Source organism: Python bivittatus, unplaced genomic scaffold, assembly GCF_059951505.1.
Source record: "Python bivittatus isolate LINGU-HERP-01145 unplaced genomic scaffold, Pbiv_v1 ctg000690_np1212, whole genome shotgun sequence".
NCBI lineage: Eukaryota > Metazoa > Chordata > Lepidosauria > Squamata > Pythonidae > Python > Python bivittatus.
The window spans coordinates 10,699,867-10,722,576 of NW_028277096.1; the positions used below are offsets into that span (position 1 = coordinate 10,699,867).

Here is a 22,710-nt window from a genome sequence, read left to right on the forward strand (position 1 = left end):
GAGATACTGAAGAAAAGTCTAATTCCTCCTTCCTATTCTATGTAATTAATTGCATTAGCCTTGGAAATACCTTATACTGTATAGGATGTGTTCACACATCATATCAAGTCAGGATTGTTTTAAAGCCATGGCTGGGTTCACATATCGTATTTATTCCAAATCTGACAACTCCATTATGGCTTAGGCTGTGCTAGCACTTTGTCCTCCCTGACTGAACTAACCTTCAAAGACTTACTCTGGTCCTTTTACCAGAGATGTCCGGGTGTTTGATCTAGGACCTGCAGCATGCAAATTTGCTGTTCTAGTACAGAGTTATGCCACCCTTGCTGTAGGAAGCACAGAGTTTTTATTTTGGGGAGGACCAAATCCAGCATAATTTTTAGCACTAACGAATCTATATAGTGAAAACATCTGGTGAAACTACACTCCTGAGTAACCACAGATTGTGTTTTCTTTGACCACAGAGAAATGACAAATTATCTCTTGATCTCACTACCTCAAAGGCTTCAGTCTTATTTCCTCTTTTTAAAAAGTTAGACACAGATTGATATCAATTCAGCAAGTGTTTGAGCATTAATTGAATGATAAAAGAGAAAAAAAAAACATTTCCATCCTAAAAATAAATATTATTCAAAATTAATTTTTCTCATGTTACATAGTAATGATAAGATGTAGCGTTGACAAAGTCTGTGATAAGGCAGTTTTCAGACATATTGATCTACCAGGTTTGTTCTAAAAACATGTTGGGTTCTCTTTTCTTTATATAGCATGCTTTCTAAAGGACTAAAGCTTTATTTACAACGGAAATTTCATACATACATTTGGAACGGACATAAAGCAATTTTAGAGAGGCAAAATCTGCCCATGGCCTGTATTATCACTTCTAGGTAGATATGAATACAGCCTGTGGAACACTCCTACATAAGGTCCTATTCCAGAAGAGACTGTGAAAGAAATGTATGAGGTCCAGCTCACTTCTACCAGTGGGAAGTCAGTTGGTATAGCAGCGTTCCTGTATATTAGGTTACCAAAACCCTGATCTCAGGTCCTGTAAGCAACTAATTTTTTTCTTATCCCCAGTCTTAAGGTCCATTCTTGGCCGCTCTAAGCTTCCGGCGGAAGTATTCAGGGGCAGCGTCGTACAGCCAGTCAGCATCCACCACACAGAGATCCCTCATGTAGCATTTGCTGGTGTGCAGCAGTTCATTGTACGTAACGCAGGCTGGCTTGCAATGGAAAAGGACTGAGGACGGGTGAATGGCCACTGGCTGGTGTGTATCAGTCGTGGCATAGGTGCCATCTGGCTGCAGCTCTGCCGTATTCATGAAGAGGCTATAGGCCAGGCAGCGGCGGATAGTCCCAGTATCAGAGCGGGAAGACTCCAGAGGTATTGAAAGCTGGATTTCAAGAACAAAAACACAGGAATAAAAACAAAATCAAAGCTGAAGCTTTGGGATACACCAGAGGCAGGCTAACTTTCTGGCTTAGTGGATACATTAGGAATTTTCAGGGCCCACTAAGATAATTTCTCGCAAATGTCTACCTTAGTGGAAGTGGCAGTCACCAAAAATGGACAAACTGACCAAAGTTCTCCAGGAAACCTACTCATCAGACTTACCTTGGTTTGTTTCTGGGCAATTAGACATACTTCTAAACAAGGTCACTCATTCCCATTATTTTCAAGACTGTCTGCGGGGTCTATGGATGCTACAAGCTGATGTTTTCCAACCCTGCCCTCCCCCCCCAAAAAGTGAGGCCAAGAGTTTGTCAGATACCACACTGCTTACATCTGAGTTACACCATTCTTTAGCATTAAAATCATACCTCCACCTAGAATCAAGGTGTATTTGGGAATGGGAGAGGGGTCTGGTTAACCTGGAGGGAATGTGTTCTGGACTTTGTTGAGCCAGATAGGGAGAGATTATAGCAAAGGGCACTTTTAACAAACTAGTACTTTTGTTAAGACAGATTAATCCAGTTTAGGGATGGTCAGAAAGTAGATTCAGGCTCAGGAGATATATTTTTTAAATTTATTATATCAGTTTATATAGCTGCACATCTTGCAATTGCAATATCAGGGTGATTTGTATTACAAGGGTGAGAGTTTCCCAACGGTTTAATAAAATAAAAGGTTTCTTTTGAATCAAGTTCAATTCCTGGTGACTTCATGGACACATCTATGAAGTTATTTTGGCAAAAATACAGTACTTTGCTTTTGCCTTCTTTGGCAATGATTTTTTTTTCAACTTCCCAATCTAGCCTACAACCTTGCAATTTCCAGCCAAGTATTAACTAGGGCTGTTCCTGTGTAGCCCTTTGAGATCTGTCATCATTGACAAGTGCAACTTTTTTTTCCTCATCCCAGAGTTAGGCAGCAAAAATGAAGGAAGTTGGGGGAAAGGGAACCATAAGTAATTTTTTGTACAAAAAGACTATAAACTCAAATTTCAATTTTTTAAAATCCAAAACTAATCACAGATTCTTGAGTTAAGCATGTAATATCATTTCCTCATAATTAAAAACAACAAGGAAATAGATCCTTCAAGCCTGAAGTCTGTGCACCTTTCACCTACCCTAAGCAGTTAAATGCTGCAGCAGTAACAAGAACTTGATTCAGTTAAAAACAGACATCTGATTCAGTGTGAACTGCTTTGAAACCCTCCAACAATTACCTTTATGCAAATATCCCTCAGCTGAGCTCTGACATCTGAGACCAGCATCATGTTTCGACTGTTCACAAAATTTTCTTTGCACCATTCCTAAAACGAGCAGAAAAGAAAGGAGGACAAAAGAGAGGTTACCAGGAATGCCAGGAATCAAGTAACAACTGCCTGGGAATGAACCAAGAGAAGGTTCTTGCCTGTGCATTGGACAGACGGGTCTCTTTAGGAGATCCTCAAATCTCAATCCTTTACAAACGAGGCACTGAGAGTCAGAGTCTATTTATTCCCTGTACAGGGTTCCCTGATTCAGATCTACAATGTCCAGTCATTACATAAGACACCTCTGGCCTAATAATTCTTCCCCCTATCAGTACAACTGGAATATTACATTACCAAATATTACATATACCATTGGTATAAGACCAGTGGACAAGTGTACAATTTATAGCCTGGGAATCTTGCCTTCAATTTCAGTGTGGAGTCAAGTCTCTGAGTGCTTGTCACTATCTCCCCTCCACAATGTCAGATTAATGACTCTGATCCCATTTTCAAAACTCTCATTTGCATAATACTATTTACAAAATAAAGTGCACAGATGCTGTAAGCAATAGAAAAGATATCCTCATCAGCAGAGGAAACAATAGTAAATTAGAAATGCAAGTTTATTGGAAGACAACCCACACCAATCAAGTACTCCATTACCAAAGTAACAACCCAACCTCCCACAAGAGGAGTTGTGTAAGAACATTATTCAAGTGAGTACAAACACATTGCAGCAACCCAGAACAGCAGAAAAAGGAAACAGACCACCTATACAACATCTTCCAACAAAATGGATATCCACGCAACTTTATCAAAAAGTGCCTGACCACTCAACCTACTACAACACAACCAACACAAGCTATGAAAAGGATCACACTGCCATACTTCAGAAACGTCTCAGAAACCGCATGGCATCTCTGTAGCACATAAACCAACTAAAGCCCTCCAAAACATCTTAAGTAAACCAAAAAACTCAGTAGCACAAGAAGAAAAAACAGGAGTCATCTACAACATACAGTGTAAGGACTGTAACAAACAGACAGGCAGAAGGCTGGCAGAGTGCATCCATGAACACCAACTAGCAGTCAGAAGACATGATGAAAACTCCTTAATCTCACAACATATGTGTCAGGATCTGTGCAAGCTAGAAATTAAAGCTTAATTAAATGTAGACTAGTGATGCATAGTTGACAGGGTTAAATGTTATAATTGTTAATTGGAGGCCCGCTTGCTTGTTCCTGCCATCAAAGTTAGGAGAGAAGGGGGAGGAAGCTGCCAAGCCAGGTGCTACCCTTATCTTTGCAGAGGCACCAACAAGGTCAAGCAAGACCGTGAGACCAGAAGAAAGGGTGAGGAATTTCAAGCGGGAAAAGAAAGTAGAAGGGGGAGGAAAAAGGGGCTAAAAGGAAGGCTTTTGCTTAGAAATGCTTAGACTCAACAATCTATAGATGCTGTACATTTCTCTCAATAAAGAAATCTTTAATGGAACTAATTAGAGTCCAGAGGATTTACTGAATTTGGGAAATGAGTGTGCAGACTCTGACAGTATGGACAGACTTAACCATAGTTTTAACTGGGAAACTGTCAGCATTTTATATCAGGCTAAATCCAAAAATGCAAGGGAATTCTTGGAAGCTTGGTATTCAGACAAGGCAGCAATCAACAGACACACAGAGATAAACAGCATCTACACACTATTCAAAAGAGACAAAAGACCAGAAGATCACCTCACCAGCAATCATCACCCAGATAAGCAGAGATTACCACCAGGCACACAAGCAAGCAGTGAGCAATACCCCAATCAAGGAACCACCAGAGGAACAAAACAAAACCCACCCCCCCACCAACACTGGCAGGGCATGCCACAGTATATAAACAGAGAGCAAACCCCATCCCATTCCAGCACTGAAGATGTTACCTATCTGGGTAATGAAACATTTGGAAGAAAAGAACCAAGCTCAGAGAACCCCAAGGACTCCACAATGGAAAAGAATTAGGCATCATTGAGTGAAAACTATAATCAAATGATGCAGGCAGAATCCATGCTTCTGTTCTATTCTCCCAATTGACTTTTCATGTTTTCCCACTCTAACCCTGTGGCCACTGAGTATGCTCACTGTGGTAGCTGAGTTCTTCACATCCCCACTGATGGCTCTTTGAATTTCTGCAGCTTTGGACATATGGCTTGTACTCTTTTGGATAGAGACAGAGACAGAGATAGACGCACACACACACACAACATCTTGGACATCAGCTTTTGGTTATAAGGTGAGAAAACACTGCACAGTGGACCTGCTAAGGATATGGCTTTATTTCTTTACTTCCACTATTTATATCTTCCTCCAGTCCTGACAGATGCTGGGTGGGTAATGATAGAATAAAATATAAAATATAAAACCCCAATAAATAAAATAACACATCACGAGACAGAAAGAAACAATGAATGGCTGAAAGCATGCTCAAATCATGCAAGCAGGGTTGGGGCCATCTGCACCATGGTGGGGAGAGAGTATTCCAAAGAGTGGGGGCCACCACTGAAAAAGGCACGCCAACTGGTGCACACCCATCACCCTAACAACAAGAGGGGAATCTCTTTAAAAAATACAATCTAGCACTTGCCAGACAGAAGCATTTCAAGTCTTACCCGATTGCCACTGATGTTTTTGAAGGCCCGGTAGATGTTGAGCAAAGTGATGTGATCCCCTTCACTGGAGATGAATTTCTTTCGGATGGCCTGGACTTCATCCCGACGGGAAGGAGGATTGTAGAGGACACTGTCCACAGAGAGCAGCGAGACAATGGTCAGGATCTCCTCCGTACAATGGAACTTGGGAGACATTAGGATCGTCTGCCAAAGACAAACACAAACACTACACTTGATCTTAGCCAAAAGGCATTGCCCTGCTCAGTTTTTGAGCTATGAAGCTCAGCTAGGTACTCCCACCTATTGAGTCCATGTAACGTTTTGCTGTTGCTTTTAATTGCTGTGAGCTGCCCATATGTGAGATGGGCGGTTATACAAATTGCATAACTAAATATATAAACATTTCCCTGAGTGCAAAACAGGGTGCAAGAGGCACAGTTACCCAACACTATTCTCTGAGACTATCCTTACAAGTAGAGATGGAAGTACTTTAAGTATCCTCTACTCCCAATTCACAAAAGTGGTCCAGAACAATTCTATGGAGAATATAGTGGTTAATGGTATCAAAAGCTGCTGGCTGTGGTAAAGTCCAGGGAGGGCTTCTTTAGGGGCAGGCAGTCTGCTAATTTCCTGAAGGCTGAAGGCATCACTCCATCATGAAAAATGCTTTATTACTTCCTAAGCCCACCCAGACATTTGGCTACTTGAATAAACCAAATTGGGCAGGGATCTAGAGAACACTTAGGCTGGACAGCTACAAGTGTCTTGTCCACATCCTCATGGTTCAAAAACTGAAAGACCAAAGGGTATGACAGATACCTCAATGTGCACTGCATCAAAAGCAATGTTCAAAAACACTTTATAACATTTTAAAAATCTAAGGAATCAATCCTCTTCTTGGACACATAAGTAGCTCAATGAAGATACAGTATGCTTAGCAAACACAGAATACTGAGTCTGGGTGAATTCAGTATTATTATTTAAATTTACTATATTATTTAAATTTATTATTGCATCACACTAAACCATAATTTATTGAATCAACCACTATGGGATAGGATCGCAACACATGGTAAGCCATAAAGCATGGTTTATACATCAAAACTGCTGGGTTCAGCCATCATGCTAAACCAAAATCAACTAACCAAAGCCCCACTTGGTGAATGGTGCCAAGTGTCAGTTGAATGATAAAAGTGAAAACAAGAGGAAAATGGAATGAAATGGCACCCAACTTTCCAATTTGTAGCACTCTATTGCGGACACTGCTTGTTTTTCCTTCCACTTCAAGACTTGTCTATTAATTCACTACATTTTATTCTGCAGTTCAATGTGACAGTCATGGTGCCCCACATTTTATCCTCATCACACTGGTGAGGAAGATTAAGTTGAAATGTGGCCCTTCACTAAAGGACACATAGAAACTTCAGAGCTGATTATGGATTTAAGCCTCTAATGCTAATACTATACTATAACTACTACATCATGCTGGTTTTTAATTACTTCAAGAGAACATCCACTGAATTAAAGGCCAAAAGCATATACAAAAATAAGGATCAGCAAGGCTGAAAAAACATCCAGTGTTTTGTGAATTCTTCTCTCTGTTGAAGGGGAGGAGGGGAGGGTTACAGGGAGATGACCCATAACTTAGCCTCCCTCCAAAATACTTGACTGAAGTTTATGCTTTGGTTTGGTGCATAAATCTGGAAATGAGAGAAAGTCTGTCGGTTCCTCTGCTGGATTCTATTCAAGGACATTCCCATAGGAATCCTATAACTAGTTTAACTTGTCTCCTTCCAATTTATTATATTATTAGGGGAGAATTATCTTCCTGTCTTTCTCCTCTTCCTTTCTACATAGCACTGTTCTTGCACTGGCAGAACAACATACTTCCTATTCAGTTTCAGAAGAAGAAAAGGATAGCTACAATTTTAGATGAGCATGAAATGGGCAAGAATGGAAAGATAGGCCCAGCCCTTTTAACTGGCATGTCCAAAAGAATCGCACATCTCAGTGGCTCAGCCCATTCAGAAATTTACCCAAACGACACATACTGAAAAGGAAAAGAGCTGTGTGTGAATTCAGCTGGGTTCTTATGCATTTTGTGTGTTGTGCATTTTACGATGACTTCCATAGAATTAGTATATACCAAATTTTGGTAATTCCGGGATGTGCCACCTAAGCCCATTATCTGACCTCAGAAAAAAACTTTTCTATCACAAAGTTCCATAAGGGAAGAGAAATAAAGCACACAAAGAACTTCTGCCTGTCACAGGGAAAAAGAAAGAACAAATGGCTGTGTTTATACAACATATTTAACCAAGTCAGGTAAAGACTGAGTAGATAAATTTGTACCACATACTATTTAGATTATAATTGATTAGGTTTATTTATAACTAGAAGTGTCGTATAAATTCAGACTACTTGATTAGTTTATGGCTCAGTGGAATGCACAATCCTAAAAAATGGGTTTATTCAGTAACCAGATTAAGTGCATTGTGTGAATACAGTCAATAATTATCAGGAAGAGAGATATGCATCAGATAAAGCACATGCTTTATGCAAAGAATGACCCAAATCAATCTTCTGTACCTCTAGTGTCAGGCTGCATAAGGGCTCTGAAAAGCCATTACTAGACAGAGCAGAAGAGACAGCTGTAGGCTGCATGAATCAAGTATCTGATGGGGAGATAAAACAGCTTTCTGTGGCTCTCCTTTTTCCTGCTAACCAGAGCTGGTCAAATCTGGGATGCTCCAGACGTTGCTGATCTACAATTCCTAGCAGCCTCAACTAGCTAGCATGGTCACTGGGGAGGATGTTGGCAACTGAAGTTGGGGGGAATCGTGGGGGAAGGGATGCTCCCACAAAGCTATGTGTCCTTAAAGTAACTGTATTTTATTATTCTACCTTAGCTGCCTTGAAGATTCTTCTGGATCAAAAGGTGGGGAAGAAAGGAATTGCAATTTGTTCTCATTGCAGTAAACAGATCTGTTCATTGTAGGAGCTTGATGGATGAACTCAAAAACCATTTCCCCCCCATGTTACAGAATGCAGTAAGAGAGACAATCTATAGAAACATGTCATGTTCTCAAGAAACTCAAACCCAGAGGAATAAAACTAAAAAAAGAGGCTAATGCATTTTTTCAGGGAAACAGAAACAAAAGTTAATATGTTACTTTGGAGAATTTGGGCTCGAGAGGAAATGCAGCCATCTTTTTTCCCAATGGGGTGAGGATCAGCTGGTCTTCTTTCTTTTCCACTGCACCCAGGAGAGCCAGCTGCTCTATGGCGGCCTGAAGCGCCTCTGTCAAGGCAAACAAGGATGAAACTCACGTGACCGACCTTTTCCAAGGCAACAAACCTCCAGAGTCCCAGCAAGAACTGAGATATTGTCAACAACTGTGTAAATGATCACCAGGCTTCTTGGGCTCTACTTCATACAGCAAAACCATGGGCTTTATCTACTGCGCCTTGTGGCCCTTCTGCAACGCTCCTTTAACCTGAAAGTTGGTGTGGTGAAAAAGTGTTGGATTGAGACTGCTGAGACTCAGGTTCAAGTTTCCACTCAACCAGAAACGTCACTGAGTATCGTCTGGGCCAATCACTCTTTCTCTACCTAACCTCTCTCAAGGTTTATTGTGAGGATAAAATGAGGGGCAACCTCATGTATGTCATCTTGAACATCTTACTGGAAAGGTGGGATATAAATGCAGTAATTAAATGAATAACCTGGTAGCTTGCAGATGTGCTGGGGATCTGGAGACAGGAGTGCAGTAGAAGCCACCATGATGTCACAAGTCATGACGTCATTGCACAAATTATGTAATTTGTCAGTCACACAATAATGTCATGATGCATGTGACATCACTAATTCCTCTTCCTCCCATTGTGGACACCCATGGATCTGGAGAAATGAAATCCATCTCATCCAAAGGCTTTCATTTAATCCCCAGTATCTCCAATTCAAAATGGGCGGGGGGGGACCTGGCCTCCTTTTGCTGTATGCTGCTCCTGAACCCTGTTTTGCAGACGGTGGAGGCCCCTGCAACCATGATTGCTAAAGAGTAGCAAAACAGTTTCCCATTCCAATGAGAAAGGAAACACACTAAAACAGCACTATAAACTCTAAAGTGGTCTTAGCAGAGTTGAAAACAAAATCCCCCTCCCCAATAAAAAATTCTCCTCAATCCCTGCCCCCCCCCCCAAATTACTCCTACAAAAAGAGAGAGAGAAGGACTTAAGTTCTTTCCAGGAGCATATGGCCTCATCTACCTAGGACCATTATCTCACTCATTTCTATCCTTACCTCAAAATGTAAAGATCCCACCCCCATAGGTTGGCCATATTTAACTTAAAGAAAGATTCCAGCCCCAAAGGCTGCCCATCCTTAACTTAAAGGAATCTATGGATATGAAAAATTTATTTTATTTATTTATTTATTAAATTTTTCAACCACCCATCTCCCCCCAATGGGGGAACTCTGGGCGATTCACAACAAACATTAAAAACATACAATATATAAATACATAAAACCTTAATTAAAAACATTACTAAAAAGGAGAAGGAGAGTCCAAAAGGATGAAAAATCATAATCCTGAGATCCTAAAAGGCTTCTATAAGTCACTCTGGGCTAAACGGACGAATAGGTTAACTTGGTATAGGCAGTTTCCATAGTTTCTCTGAATGATGTAAGAGTCTCCTGTTTTCACTCAAGAAGTAGGGATGCTTAAAATTTACAAAATACTGTATATGCATTAACTGCTCCTTCATCTGGGTACGTTTGTGATTGTTTGAAAGGGTTTTCAAAAGATACACTCTGCTTTTTCAGACACTTAAGTTTATAGCACTTAATATAGGAATAATAGTTATAAGGGTTCCATGCTTTAGTCCACAGCCAACATCTATTATTTTGGCCCCAATTTCTAACAGCAATGAAAGCCTTTATCCAGTTGTAACACAGCTGAGGCTTACTTACCTGGAGATGGCTTCGACACAAAGTCAAAGGTAAGGACATTTGGGATTCTCAGAGCCAGCAGATGGAGCACCACACTGGCCAAGTTACACCTGCAGAAACAAAGAAAGGTTTTTTATAATTCTACAAAATCAAGGTGAGACACAATATACCAACAGAGAAATAATTCATGTACTGTAGCTAGCAATAATGACTGTTGCACCAGATGTGTGGCTTTCAATGCCCAGAATTTCTTAGCCAGAATGGTTGTTTTTGAGAATTCTGGGAGTTGAGATCTGGAGGGCTCTCCTGGGTGAGAAAGGATGCATTATGGTTTATCTTCTACTTCCTCATCTCTTTATAGAGGATACAGGTAGTCCCCAGTTTAAGAACAAGTTCTGTTCCCAAAGTCTGTCCTTAAGTCAAATTTGTATGTAAGCCGGAAAGTATTATTTATAATACTGTATAAGTAGTATTGTGTAATTAACTTGAACCATTGTGCATTTAACTTGAATTTTGCTACAATAGGCTCTCTTCTTAACTATGGGTCATCCATAAACCGGGCGTTCTTAACCCAGGGACTACCTGTATAGCTCAAAATCAGAATCTAGTATTTCATGTCTGAGAAGACACAGAGGATTGGGGTGAAATTGTTTGTATTTAGACAAGTTCACATGGGATTAAGTGGTCTCCTAGGATGCTTAGGTTCTGAGTCATGCAGAGGTACAAAGTTTAAAACCAGCACTTTTGAGTTCTTCAAGCAGCAGAGGAAAGCTGAATAACAAATAGCATCAAAGGTAAGGACAAATTTTTTGAAGCTTCATTCTGGTCAAGAAACCCAACTTGTCTCATTATCCACTGCCCATCTCTATGTATTGATACAATGCCTATGAAGGGCTGCCATTCTGGAAGCCTGCAATGAGCCTTTCTCGCAAGAAACTGAGACTTCACCTTTGGATTTCTGGTACTGTCATTTTATCAAACTTCTCAAACTCATCTTCTGTGTAGAGGCGGTAACAAAATCCACTATCCTCTCTCCCAGCTCGACCAGCCCGTTGCCAGGCCTGGGCCTTTGAGATCCGCTGCACTGCCAGGACCTCCAAGCCACTTTCTAGGAAAAACAGAAAGAACTCAATTTTTTCTTTCTGAAATGAAATTGCCTGTTGGGGATTTGGATATGACTCCACAGATCTAACTAGACCCAAAATAAGAAACTTCATGCTCTTAAAGTGTTTTGCATCCCAAATCCTGTAAGACCCAGTAAATATGGTCAACAGTCATGAACATCAGGAAGGCTCTAGGATGGTCTAAGTCAACCTGAGAAACATTGATTTGTCCAGCTCAGTATGGTCTATGCCAGGGGTAGGCTGCTTGTAACAGTCCAGATGGTGAACTATTTTTTTTAAACATTTATATGGCCACCCATCTTAAACCAAACTCTAGGTGGCTCACAACCCAAGGATAAGAACAATATATACAAACAATAAAACAAAAGGAGTAAAAACAAAACAAACAAACAAAAAAGAGAAAGACCTGGCACCACAGCTAAACTTGATGCAGCCCACAACACATTCCTCCCATGCCAGTCTCACCCTATGCCAGTGCTCGGGGGAAAAGCCAGGTCTTAAGCATTTTTCGAAAGGTTAAAAGTGTAGAGTAATTAGAATTGCAATTTACAGTGGCTCCAGTCAATCTGGCTAATGGTGAAGAGTGATGGGAGTTATAGTTTGGCAACTTCTGGTATGCCACAGGTTGCTGACTCATGGTCTACTGCAGTGTTTCTCATGCTGGCTGGGGAATTCTGGGAGTTGAAATCCACACATCATAAAATGGCTAAGGTTGAGAAACACTGGCCTACAGTGACAGGCAAGAACTTTCCAAGATTTCAAGCACAGACTTCTCCAGCCCTACAAAGACATTTACCATGAAAACTTACACTCTCTCTGAACTACATACTCCTAGAATGTACTAATATTGACTTTTCTGGATTGAGAGACACACTTGCCTTTGTTTCCTATGCCAAGGACCATAATTCAAAAATGAAGTGGAACCAAAATTAAAACAAAAACAAAAAACTGGGTAGAGCCTGGATTAAAAATAAATTAGATTTAAATTAAACATTTGACTATGTTTAATATGCTTCTTCCCTATATTTTCCCTCACCTTAAAAATTACAGTTTTGGTGGGCTCTGAGTATGGGACCCAAGAATATGGGGAGCCACAAGCAGCCTTCAGACCTGAGGTTTTGGACCCACAACTTAAAGTTAAATGGCTATATATATTCATATGATTTGCTGGATACTGTTTATAGCTTCACATATCTTTGGCTTTCAAAAGACTTTCAGTTGGTGCTGGCACTCCTAAACTCCACCTCATTATTTTCATTTTGGAGCAGAGAATGGGAGTGGAGAGAAGTTACTCATTTAAAGCCTTTGAAAAGTTCTGCCTTGGGCCAGGCTGATGTAAGATGCTTGGGAGCTTCAATCTTCCAAAGCTCTTCTCCCTCCCCCTCCTAATTAATATATAGTAAATCATGACTTCAACATATCCTTGTATGTGCAGGATAATCTCTTGAGCAGCAGAACCCTCCGTATCACATCTATTGTCTGTAACAGTGCCCAGGACCACCACCCAAGCCGCACCCCCTCAGTAATCTCTATGCAGGGTCAACTACTACATATACATACGAGGTGTATATTTCTTTGCTTTGACCATCCCTGTGTCCACAACATATTTTATGCCTGCAATGGTGATGGAGGTCTCTGCAATGTTGGTGGAAAGAATCACTTTGCGATAACCCTGGTAGAAACAGAACATTTCTGGATTTGTTAGCTTTTCTACAACATTCAGTATTCAAAACAAGCAAAAGTAGATAACAAATATTGAGAAGAATCAGAAAGTCTCCCTGTTTTGGGTGCAATGCTGTAGGCACTCCAAAAGGACCTTTTCAGTTGTGGAGGCTCAAATATACAATACCCCTGCTCCCCACCCCATGGGTGGCTACAAGAAAAAGAGCCTTAGCCATGAGCATCATTTGTGGAAATCCTTCCATGGGGAGGCACAGACATGTCTCTTTACTGATGTCAAGACATGATATCCTCTTTGCCTGGACATTTTTCTTGTTAGAATATTTCTAAGTAGGGCATTCATACTTTTCTGTGCTGCTTAAGATATTTCATTGCTTTGCTTTACTGTTTTTAATGCTTTAAATCATTTGATATTACTTCTTAAGAACTCGCTTATTGGGGAGATTACAAATAGAATCAAGAACAATTGAATTAGAAAGAACTTTACTGTCGTAGGCCTTTTCAGAATGGTTTTGAAGGGTCTCCAAAAAGGAGGAGAATGGGCCATGCACAATGTATGGCTTTAAGACCACACATATAGAACCACACATATAGTAACCACTGCCACTAAATTATAATTTTAATGCAGCAAAAATTGTCAAATATTTGGGAAGTAAACATGTTAAGTCAAGTGTCTTCTGAGTCACGCTTGACTCCCGTTGACTAAATGGACAGATATGGAAGCCACTGTTTTCTTCTAGGGGTATATTTTTCAAATTATATTTTTCAACTCAAAATATACCTACAGCCCTTGGATTTTCTGGTGGTCTCTTATCCAAGTACTAACTAGAGATGACCCAGTTTAACTTTCTGGCATCAATCAAGGTTAGCTAGGCGCTGTCATTCAATGGAGCCAAGCATATCAATTATATTTAATTTGATACAATTTAACTTAATTCAAAATTAAATTAAAATGTAGTTGCTATTTTGGCTTGTTTTTTTGGAATGCACCCCTGTCATGACATATAAAGACTAAAGTTATGCATCCATTATCTATCTATGAGCTATCTATGCCAATAGTTCAAATGAGCACTTCAGCAGAATTTATTTTTAAGATCAGCACTGTCCATGAAGAGATTGGAAATCAAGCTTATCTTGAAGGAGAGTTTACATTTTCACTGTGATTCCCACAGCATTGTTCTGGTTCTCACCTTGGGTGCAACGTGGAAGACCCGGAGTTGCTGTGAGTAAGGCAGAGAAGCATAAAGGGGCATGATCACCATCTGAGGGCAGCCATCAGGAAGATGCTTGGCAATGTCCCGACAAGTTTTGGTCATTGCTTCAATCTCTTCCTGGCCTGTCAGAAACACCAGGATGTCCTGAGAATAAGGTGCTTCCTTTACAGAAAAAACACAGAGACATTTACATTAATCTTACAGGTGAGGCCCTTAGCTCAATGGCAGAACACTCTAGATTCAAAAGCACAGAAGATCCAAAAGCAACTGATTTTTCAGCTTAGCCGAAGTTATGGAATAGCCTCACTTTTCTCATCTCCCTCCAGATCGCTTGATGTGCTGGTACTTAAAGCTCTTTGCAGCTTGAGGCCTAAACACTTCAGAGTTTGCCTCACCATATCATAGTCCTGTTGCAAACAGTCTGTATTCTAAGTGTTGTCTCCCCTAACCAAATGAATTACTACAAGGAGCAGAGACTTTATCACAGCTGCTCCAAATATTCAGGATGCCCAACCCAGTAAAGTTTGGACCTGGTCTGCTTTCTCTGTTTTCTGTTAAGATAAGAAACACTACACTTATTTTTAAAAGCATGTGGGCAATTATTGTTCCATGCTACAATTAACCTGGATTTAAAAACCCAGATAACTAGTTTCAAGTGCCTTAGAAGCTTTGGGCTTCTATACTTTTGCAAATAAACACAACTTACTACTAGTCTACACTTGTTTTACAAAGGAGAATTAGAGCCTTCTTTTCCACAGCCAGTATGGAAACACAAGCTGTGAACTTCTTCACAAATTGTTTGTTGTATGCATATGGGTGCATTTTTTTAAAGGGCTCCTTCAAGGGACTGGCAAAGGAAGATTTACTGAAGTCACCTTGATATTTGGAAAAATCAGTTGAAAGTTTTCATGCTTAAAACCTTTTGGGTTTGGGGAAATAACAAAGTAGCAACATTCTTAGTTGCTGATGAGCAAGGGAAGCCCTAATGTATTTATAGGTAGTAGTTAGACCAGGCTTCCCCAACTGGTGGTCTCTAGATATGTTGTACTGCAACTCCCATTATTCCTAGCCTCCTATTTAGATGTGACAGGAATTACAGTTCAACTTGTTTACAGTATCATACATCTGCTTTCAAATTTCCATGAAGCCATAGAGCTTATTGGGTGATGCTAGGCCAGTCTCCATCTCCCCCAGCTTAATCTACCAAACAGGATTGTTGTGATGGTAACAAAGGGAGGAGGAAAAGAGGCAGAAAGAAACTTATACACTATCCTGAGACCATAGGAAGAAGAGCAGAATAAAAATATAGCAGATAAATAAAGAACCAGCCATTGAGATATGAACATATTGAACCCAGTGTTGTACCTGATGGATCTGGAAAACTGTCACTAGCGCTGCTTGGAGGTAATCACTCTGAGATTGCTTTGTGTAGAAAATCTGGATGGGGTGTTGCCTGCCTTCTAGGTAGAGAACTGGTGCTCCATTGAAGTACTGGGAGAACAAGTCAACATCCATAGTAGCTGACATGACAATCACCTGTAAAATGTTGGGTTGTAACTAAGGACTGCTCTTGACTAGAAGTGAGATTACAGTAAGGGAGGCTTGCATTTTCATCTGCACAATGTAAGCTGTAAATACTTTATTCATTCATATAAGCGATGAAGGCTTTTTAACTCAGGTTCCATGTACCCCTTGCTTGCCTTCATTTTTCACATGGGATTGGGGTGGGATGCATCCAGGAATTCAATAGTGGCAGCATTTTCAGTCAGTTCATTGAGATCAATTAATGCCTAACAGATTTCTTACATTTTACTTTTTTTCTGAAGTATGAGTAAATATTACAAGCATCTATCTTATTTTTTTCATTCAAAGCCAAAGGCTTTTTTAAAAAGTTGTACTGAGTAACATTCAGCCCTTCTTGACTGTACTATAACTGACATTGAAAATATCTGATAAACAGAATATTTGTTTAAACAGTATTGCCACAAATGCAAGTTCCTGTTTTGGACTGCTTTTCACTTTCCCCTGCAGCCAACCAGAAGATTTACGCCTTTGTAATTTTTGTTAAGTCAGGAAAAAAAAGCCCTATAACAGCCTCCAACCAGGCTTCAAGTCTTATTAGCCCTAGCTACCCCTCATCTTTCCTCTTCTGTGTTCAGCACTCACTTTCAAGGGTAATTTCCCAAGCTCCTTCCGTTTCTTTTGGGCTGCTTTCACCACGCCAAAAAGCACATCTGTGTGGATTGTCCTCTCATGTGCTTCATCCAAAATGACCACACTGTATTTATGCATAAGAGGGTCCCCAATGGCTTCTCGAAGCAGCATTCCATCTGTCAGGAACTTGATTTTTGTCTCATCAGAGGTGAGATCTTCAAAGCGCACTGTGTAGCCAACCTAAGAAGAGAAGCCATTGGAATAAAGAAGAGGTTAGCCATGTGACAACCAGTTACAGCCAGCTTTAGTTTTGCTCAAGAGACTTTCTTAAACCACCACTAAATAAGCACAGTGGGGTAGTTAAGAACTGCATATATGTTGGCCCTTTGAGGTTGTCCAGACAAAAAGCACCAACCATGAGTACAAACACTACCTTCATTGTAATGTTATAGTAACAGAATCTTGGAAGTCTGAATGTATCTCTCCCCTCCCTTACTTTTACTCTTTCAAAAACTAGGGAGGGTCCCTTCTGAGATACTTTCTCCACCCTCATCCCTCCTTTGGACTCAGATTTCATTTATCAGACCCCTGTCTAGGTTGCGGCTCTTCCTCCTGTCTCCCAAGGTCATTCCCAAGTATCATTACAATATATTACAGATGTAAAGTGGAGGAAAAAGGGTGACACAAGAGATAGCCTACCACCAAAAAACTCGAATGAAGAATGAATCAGGAAGAGCTGGGTTCAAATCTCATTAAATAAACTTAGATAAAAGATCAGAAAGACAATCTACCCACATGTGTGTATTTGTTCTATCTATAAATAAAAACTTCTTATATCTGGTCCCAACCAGAACTCCTATATCCTGCTCCCCACCTCTGGTCCCAGAATGTATAATTTTTTAAGCTGTCATATATTTGGGCAAATTTCATGTAATCCTCTTCAAACCAGCCTTGCTTATGGAGATAATCAAAGAGTTTATTTCACAAAATTTAATTTCTTTGAAATATTTTCCATCTATTTTATGAATAAAATGGGAGTGGAATGTTTAACATTTCATTACTTCTTGATGAGCAGCAAGTTCCCATAAAGAAACTAATTCCTACTTCTCTCCCATTTCACCATTACTTTGATGCTAATTGTGCTTATGCTAATTATAGTTAATATCACCTAGGTTGCATTGTTATTATGATTTACAAACCTTAGTTTTAACCTTTATGTCTGGGAAAATTACTGTTAGTTAAAATGGACCATAGTTGGCATGCTAAACCAGGGGTTGGCTACTTGCAGCTTTCAGTCTATTTCACAAACCCTCTGCAAAGCATCAGTTCAAGGTTCTAATAAGATTGCAGCTTGGGAGAGAGAGAAGAGGGTGTCAGAACAATAGAAACAGAGAAGGGGGGGTCCAAAAAGAAAAAAAATCTACATACCAATTTTCCTAATTCAGTTTTCTTCTCATCCGAGACTCGGGTAGCCAAGGATATAGCAGCCACACGGCGAGGCTGGGTCACAGCAACTATTCCTTGGCGCCCAATTCCCCCCTCATAGAGATACTGTGGAATTTGAGTTGTCTTTCCAGAACCTGTTTCCCCTACAAATTATTAAGCAAACAAATGTCATTTTTTTTACATGTTAAATATATCTGATCATTCCCCAATTGGGTATCTCCACTATTTATCCTAATAGAAAATAAAACAGAGGTGTTTCCTGAATTCATTTAATAAACCAGTGGTCTCAGTCAGCTTTCTCCAACCTGGGCACCACCATACAGTTAAAATTCTCAGCAATAGTCATTTTCACTAGGGAATTGTTGGCTTTTAAGTCCATCCATTTGGAGGATACTCATGTTGTGGATACTAGTAAACATGTTCACCAGAACTTACCTCTAAGCAAATACTGTGGAACTGCAGCTTTAAAATAAAATTATTTTACCTGCTGCTCTTCAAGCATATCAGAACACTGAGAGCCACTTTGGCGTAGTAGTGAAGGTGCTGGGCTAGAAATCAGGAGACTAAGTTCTACACCTCTCTTAGGTATGAAAGTCGGCTGGGTAACTTTGGGCCAGTCTCTCTCTTCCAGTCTAACCCACCTCACAGGGTTGTTGTGGGGAAAATAGGTGGTGGGAGTATTAGGTATGGCTGGTGTGGGTCTTCCGGGCTGTGTGGTCGTGTTCTTGAAGTTCTGTTTCCTAACGTTTCGCCAGCACCTGTGACCGGCATCTTCAGAGTGCAGCAGCACAGACAGGAGCAGTTCTCTCTGTGCCCAGGGTGATGTGACCCTTTTGTGGGTATTTATAGAGATCGGGGGGGGGGGAAGGGGGGATTGGGGTGTGTGGGGGGGGTTGGGTTACTGAGTGGCTGCTTGTTTTGGTGTCAGCATCTGTGTGTATCTTCTTGGGGATTAGGCAGGGTTTTTTTTCTTCTATTGAATTGTTAATGAGGGGCTGCTGGGGGTGATTAGCAAGTTCATTGTGTGAACTGTTCACATGTCCTGGTGGTTGAGCTGAGTTCGTTGACCTTTTGCAGGCTGTATTTTTCAGGATTGGTAGCCAGGTTTTGTTGATTTTTAGACTCTCCTCTTTTTTATTGAAACTGTGCTGGTGTTTGTGAATCTCAATGGCTTCCTGGTATAGCCTGGTATAGTGGCTGTTGGTGTTGTCCACAGGTGCTGACGAAACGTTAGGAAACAGAACTTCAAGAACACGGCCACACAGCCCGGAAGACCCACACCAGCCATCGTATGCCGGCCGTGAAAGCCTTCAACAATACAGTATTAGGTATGTTTGCCAATTGAGTTATATATAAAAAAGATGCGATAAAAATATACTACTACTACAACTTATTATTCCCCTCATTTCCTTCTACCATTAACAAAAAAAGTTCTGACTGACAATTATAGTAACTGTAGTACAATATATCAGGAAGGTTCCAAATTGGAGCAAGCTGTTTTAGTTTATGGAAAGGAGCTGTTCTTTCAGCACCAAAAAAGGAACTAGGTGCAACTTCCTGTTCTATGTGGATGTCTTGGCACTGTCAATTAATTATAAAGAACATAGCCATTCATTATCTTTGGCACTAAAATATGCATGCCAATTAATTAATTATCGGTCACAAGTATTTTTAAGATACAACATACATTAAATTTGTGACTATCCTTCTAAAAAATATTGTTCTGTTATATATAATAGTTCTAATTGCAGATTCCAATTCTAGTATCTTTCATCATACCATATATTTCTGTCATTTTAACAGAGATGAATGAAATATTAAACTCTCTCATCAGAACAGTTGTGATAAACTGAATCATTCTGTTAGTGATTGGTTAAAGCATTAAGTTCTTAGAGGGTTATGTGGCTCAAAAACTGATCAAGGAAGGGCAGTGATTAATGAACTATATGGACTGCTTCCCATAGAAAGCAAAGCAATTTGGTTTGTCTGTGTTTGGTTTAGGGTGATTTGTAAATCCCCCCACTGGCTGAGTTCCCACAACATGCTAATCCCTAATCATGGCTAAGAAAAGACAATTGTAGGAGTCCTGTAATACACTACATCCAAGATACCCAACCCCATTTTAGCTTCTTCTAATATGTTGCATGAACTTGACTACTGTGTTTTAATGTTATACTGTAATTCATAGGTTAGTTATTTTCAGCTACCCAAACATTATTGTTTGCAAACCTCAGTTCAGGGCAGTACTACATGTATGCTAAACCACTGAGTGACCTCAGGTCAGTTACTTTCTCTCAGATAAAACCATTTTTCTCTCTCTGGCACATCGATTTGCTCAATTTTGGAGGAAAGGCAGGGTAAAAATGCAATGAAGTACACCTCTTCAATAAATGAGGAAAACAAAATGTCCCGTCTTCCCACCTCCCAACCCTAAAGACTAACACACTGTTGTGGCATTATCAGCTTGCATTTCAAATGTTTGAGAATAATTGAAAAGGGTTCATCCAGCCATTTCCTGCCAAAAAAACAGGGGCTATCATCAGCACCCCCATGTATCTTTTTGAGGAAAAGTAGCAAAGCCTGTATTAGGAAACCACACACTAACTTCTGCCAAAGACATGTCAGCAGATGTACTGGGCTACAGCTCCAAGATTCCTACCCTAGTTGGGAATCCAGAGAAAGGCACAGCATAAAGCACACTGAGCGCTGGTCATAAACTCTGCCCCTCCAGCACTGAGAGAAGCGCTCACAGGCTCCACCCCTTTTCTGCAGGGAAAGGGGGGGGTAACAGGATGGCCCTTAGCAAAAGTCGCGCTGCAAAAGGTATCCAACTTCCTTACAAAAAACAGGGAGGGCCCCCGGGTGCCTTTCAATGGCAAAAAAGAAGTCTTGCATCTATTCAGGGGCGGAGGGTAAAGAGAAGACAAGCACCGTTCTTACGTCCGGCCTTTCTTCCATTCAAGGAAATTAATTCCCCAGAGCAGGAAATTGACGGCATGAAGGAGAGGCTGTGGGAAAGCCCCGCCCTCAGCGCAGCGGCGGCGGAACGAACCTACGCCAGGCCCCGCCCCTTTCCTGCAGTTGACAGGGAGGAGCACTCCCGCTCAACCCCCCTCCCCTATGGGAAAGGGGCACGGCTTCGGCTGACTCCTCCCCCTCCCACAGCAAGGCTGTTTAGAAAGGGTGGGGGAAGGGCACGATTCCCTCACCGATCAGGACCGCGCAGTCTAAGGTACGGAGCTGCCCGAGCAGCGTCCCCCGCGCTTGGAAAATTGGCAGGCTCCGGCGCTGGCTGTCGATCCCTATGGACGAGGAGGAGGACGAGGACGACGAGGAGACGGATGCGGACGAAGGATGGCGTTTCGCTCCCGGCGTTGTTAGTAACATCGCTCTGCGCGACCCAGAGGCGAGAGGTAGCGTGGTGGACGCCAGCTTCGGTTTCTTGAACGGGGGCAGTTCCCCGCTCCTCTGAGGCATCCTCGGCTCCCAGTGGTAGCAGCGTCGTCTTCGCCGCCGTCAGGTAACATGCTTTGCCGGGCCCCGCCTCTCAGAGTTCGCCTCAGAATATGCGGACTACATTTCCCAGGATCCTCACGCCCGCCTCTTGACAATGCCTGCTCACTAACATGGTGGGAGGCTCTTGGAGATTGTAGTCTCTTTCGCTTCCTACAACCTAGGCATGCGCTCTACCGCTCACCAAGGGGCGGAGCCTTCCAGGTCTACAAGTTACGGCGGCCGCGGGCGGAATAGTGAGAGTAGTGGTTTTGCGAAACGGGATGTTAAATTCTACGTTGGAAGGGGTTCCTGCCCTCGTGTTTTGCTTGTTTCCTTCTGCTCTGATCTTATCTCCCGGAACCTCGAAGTAATTGCCACGAGGCGGGGCCTTAGCTCTCTTTTCAGTAACGCTTTTATTCTTTTTAAACCATGTAGCTCGCATGTAATCAGCAATACAAGGTATCCAATTCTGTGTAATTGCTATGTAAGTAACTTGCACTATGTGGACATAGGAGTAGGGTTGTACCTTTCGTTTTTCTTTCGTCGCTGCCAGATATTTTGTGGATTCAAGAAAAAAAAAACCTCGCCATAGTTTTAGCCGCCTAAACAGTATTTACTTCTATTTTGTCAGTATCACAGTAACACTTAACTGAATTGCTTTTGTAATGAGATACCAAAACTATGTTTCAGTTGCACGGCCAAGCAATCCTGAATTTTTAACTGTACCTTCAACACAAAGCTGTCTTTCTGGCATAGTACATGGTATTATGGAGAGGAAATTGACTCTTATGCCTCACAAAGAAATAACATGGAAACTGGCACGTTTCGGACTTACTAGACCTATTTTCCCTACTGGAATCTCAACTAGTTGCAAAAGGTTGTTCAAGAAAACATACATATAATAAGGCTGCAGAACAAGATACTCTGAACTTGCATATAGCCCAGGAACTTGTTTTCAAAATCACTACAGTATTCATGTACAAATTCTTTTATAAAAGGGTATTTGTTAAACCACTGGCAGTAAGAAAAGTTTATCGATATATGTGATCTAGAAATCTACAACTGGGTTCACCTTTTGTACATGCAATGTTTAGACTTTTACTTTGCAGAATACAATACTGTACGGAAGATAATGTTTTACCCACTCTGAGAGATATGGGGGAGTAACAGTTTGAGAAATAACTTGCTGGAGGTTGTATTAATTTGTTGTGATTCTCAGCTGTTTGAAGTATTTAGCATTCTCCTGATCCGTACGTAGCATTCAGAGGGAGTGCCATACTGACCCCAACACCAGAGT

At 41.1% G+C, this 22,710-nt stretch overlaps 1 protein-coding gene across 1 annotated transcript; it reads right to left on the minus strand.

Annotated features, from left to right (window-relative positions):
- Positions 1-329: 329 nt before the first annotated feature.
- Positions 330-21,395, minus strand: DHX33 (DEAH-box helicase 33). Its single transcript, XM_007421572.4, has 12 exons — positions 21,128-21,395; positions 17,901-18,061; positions 16,485-16,712; positions 15,684-15,854; positions 14,295-14,480; positions 12,985-13,096; positions 11,249-11,408; positions 10,322-10,410; positions 8,523-8,650; positions 5,350-5,553; positions 2,673-2,759; positions 330-1,397 (listed from the first exon to the last, which is right to left on the minus strand). Exons 1-12 carry the CDS (start codon positions 21,393-21,395, stop codon positions 1,083-1,085), a joined length of 2,109 nt encoding a protein of 702 aa, XP_007421634.2. The 3' UTR covers positions 330-1,082.
- Between the last annotated feature and the right edge of the window lie 1,315 nt (positions 21,396-22,710).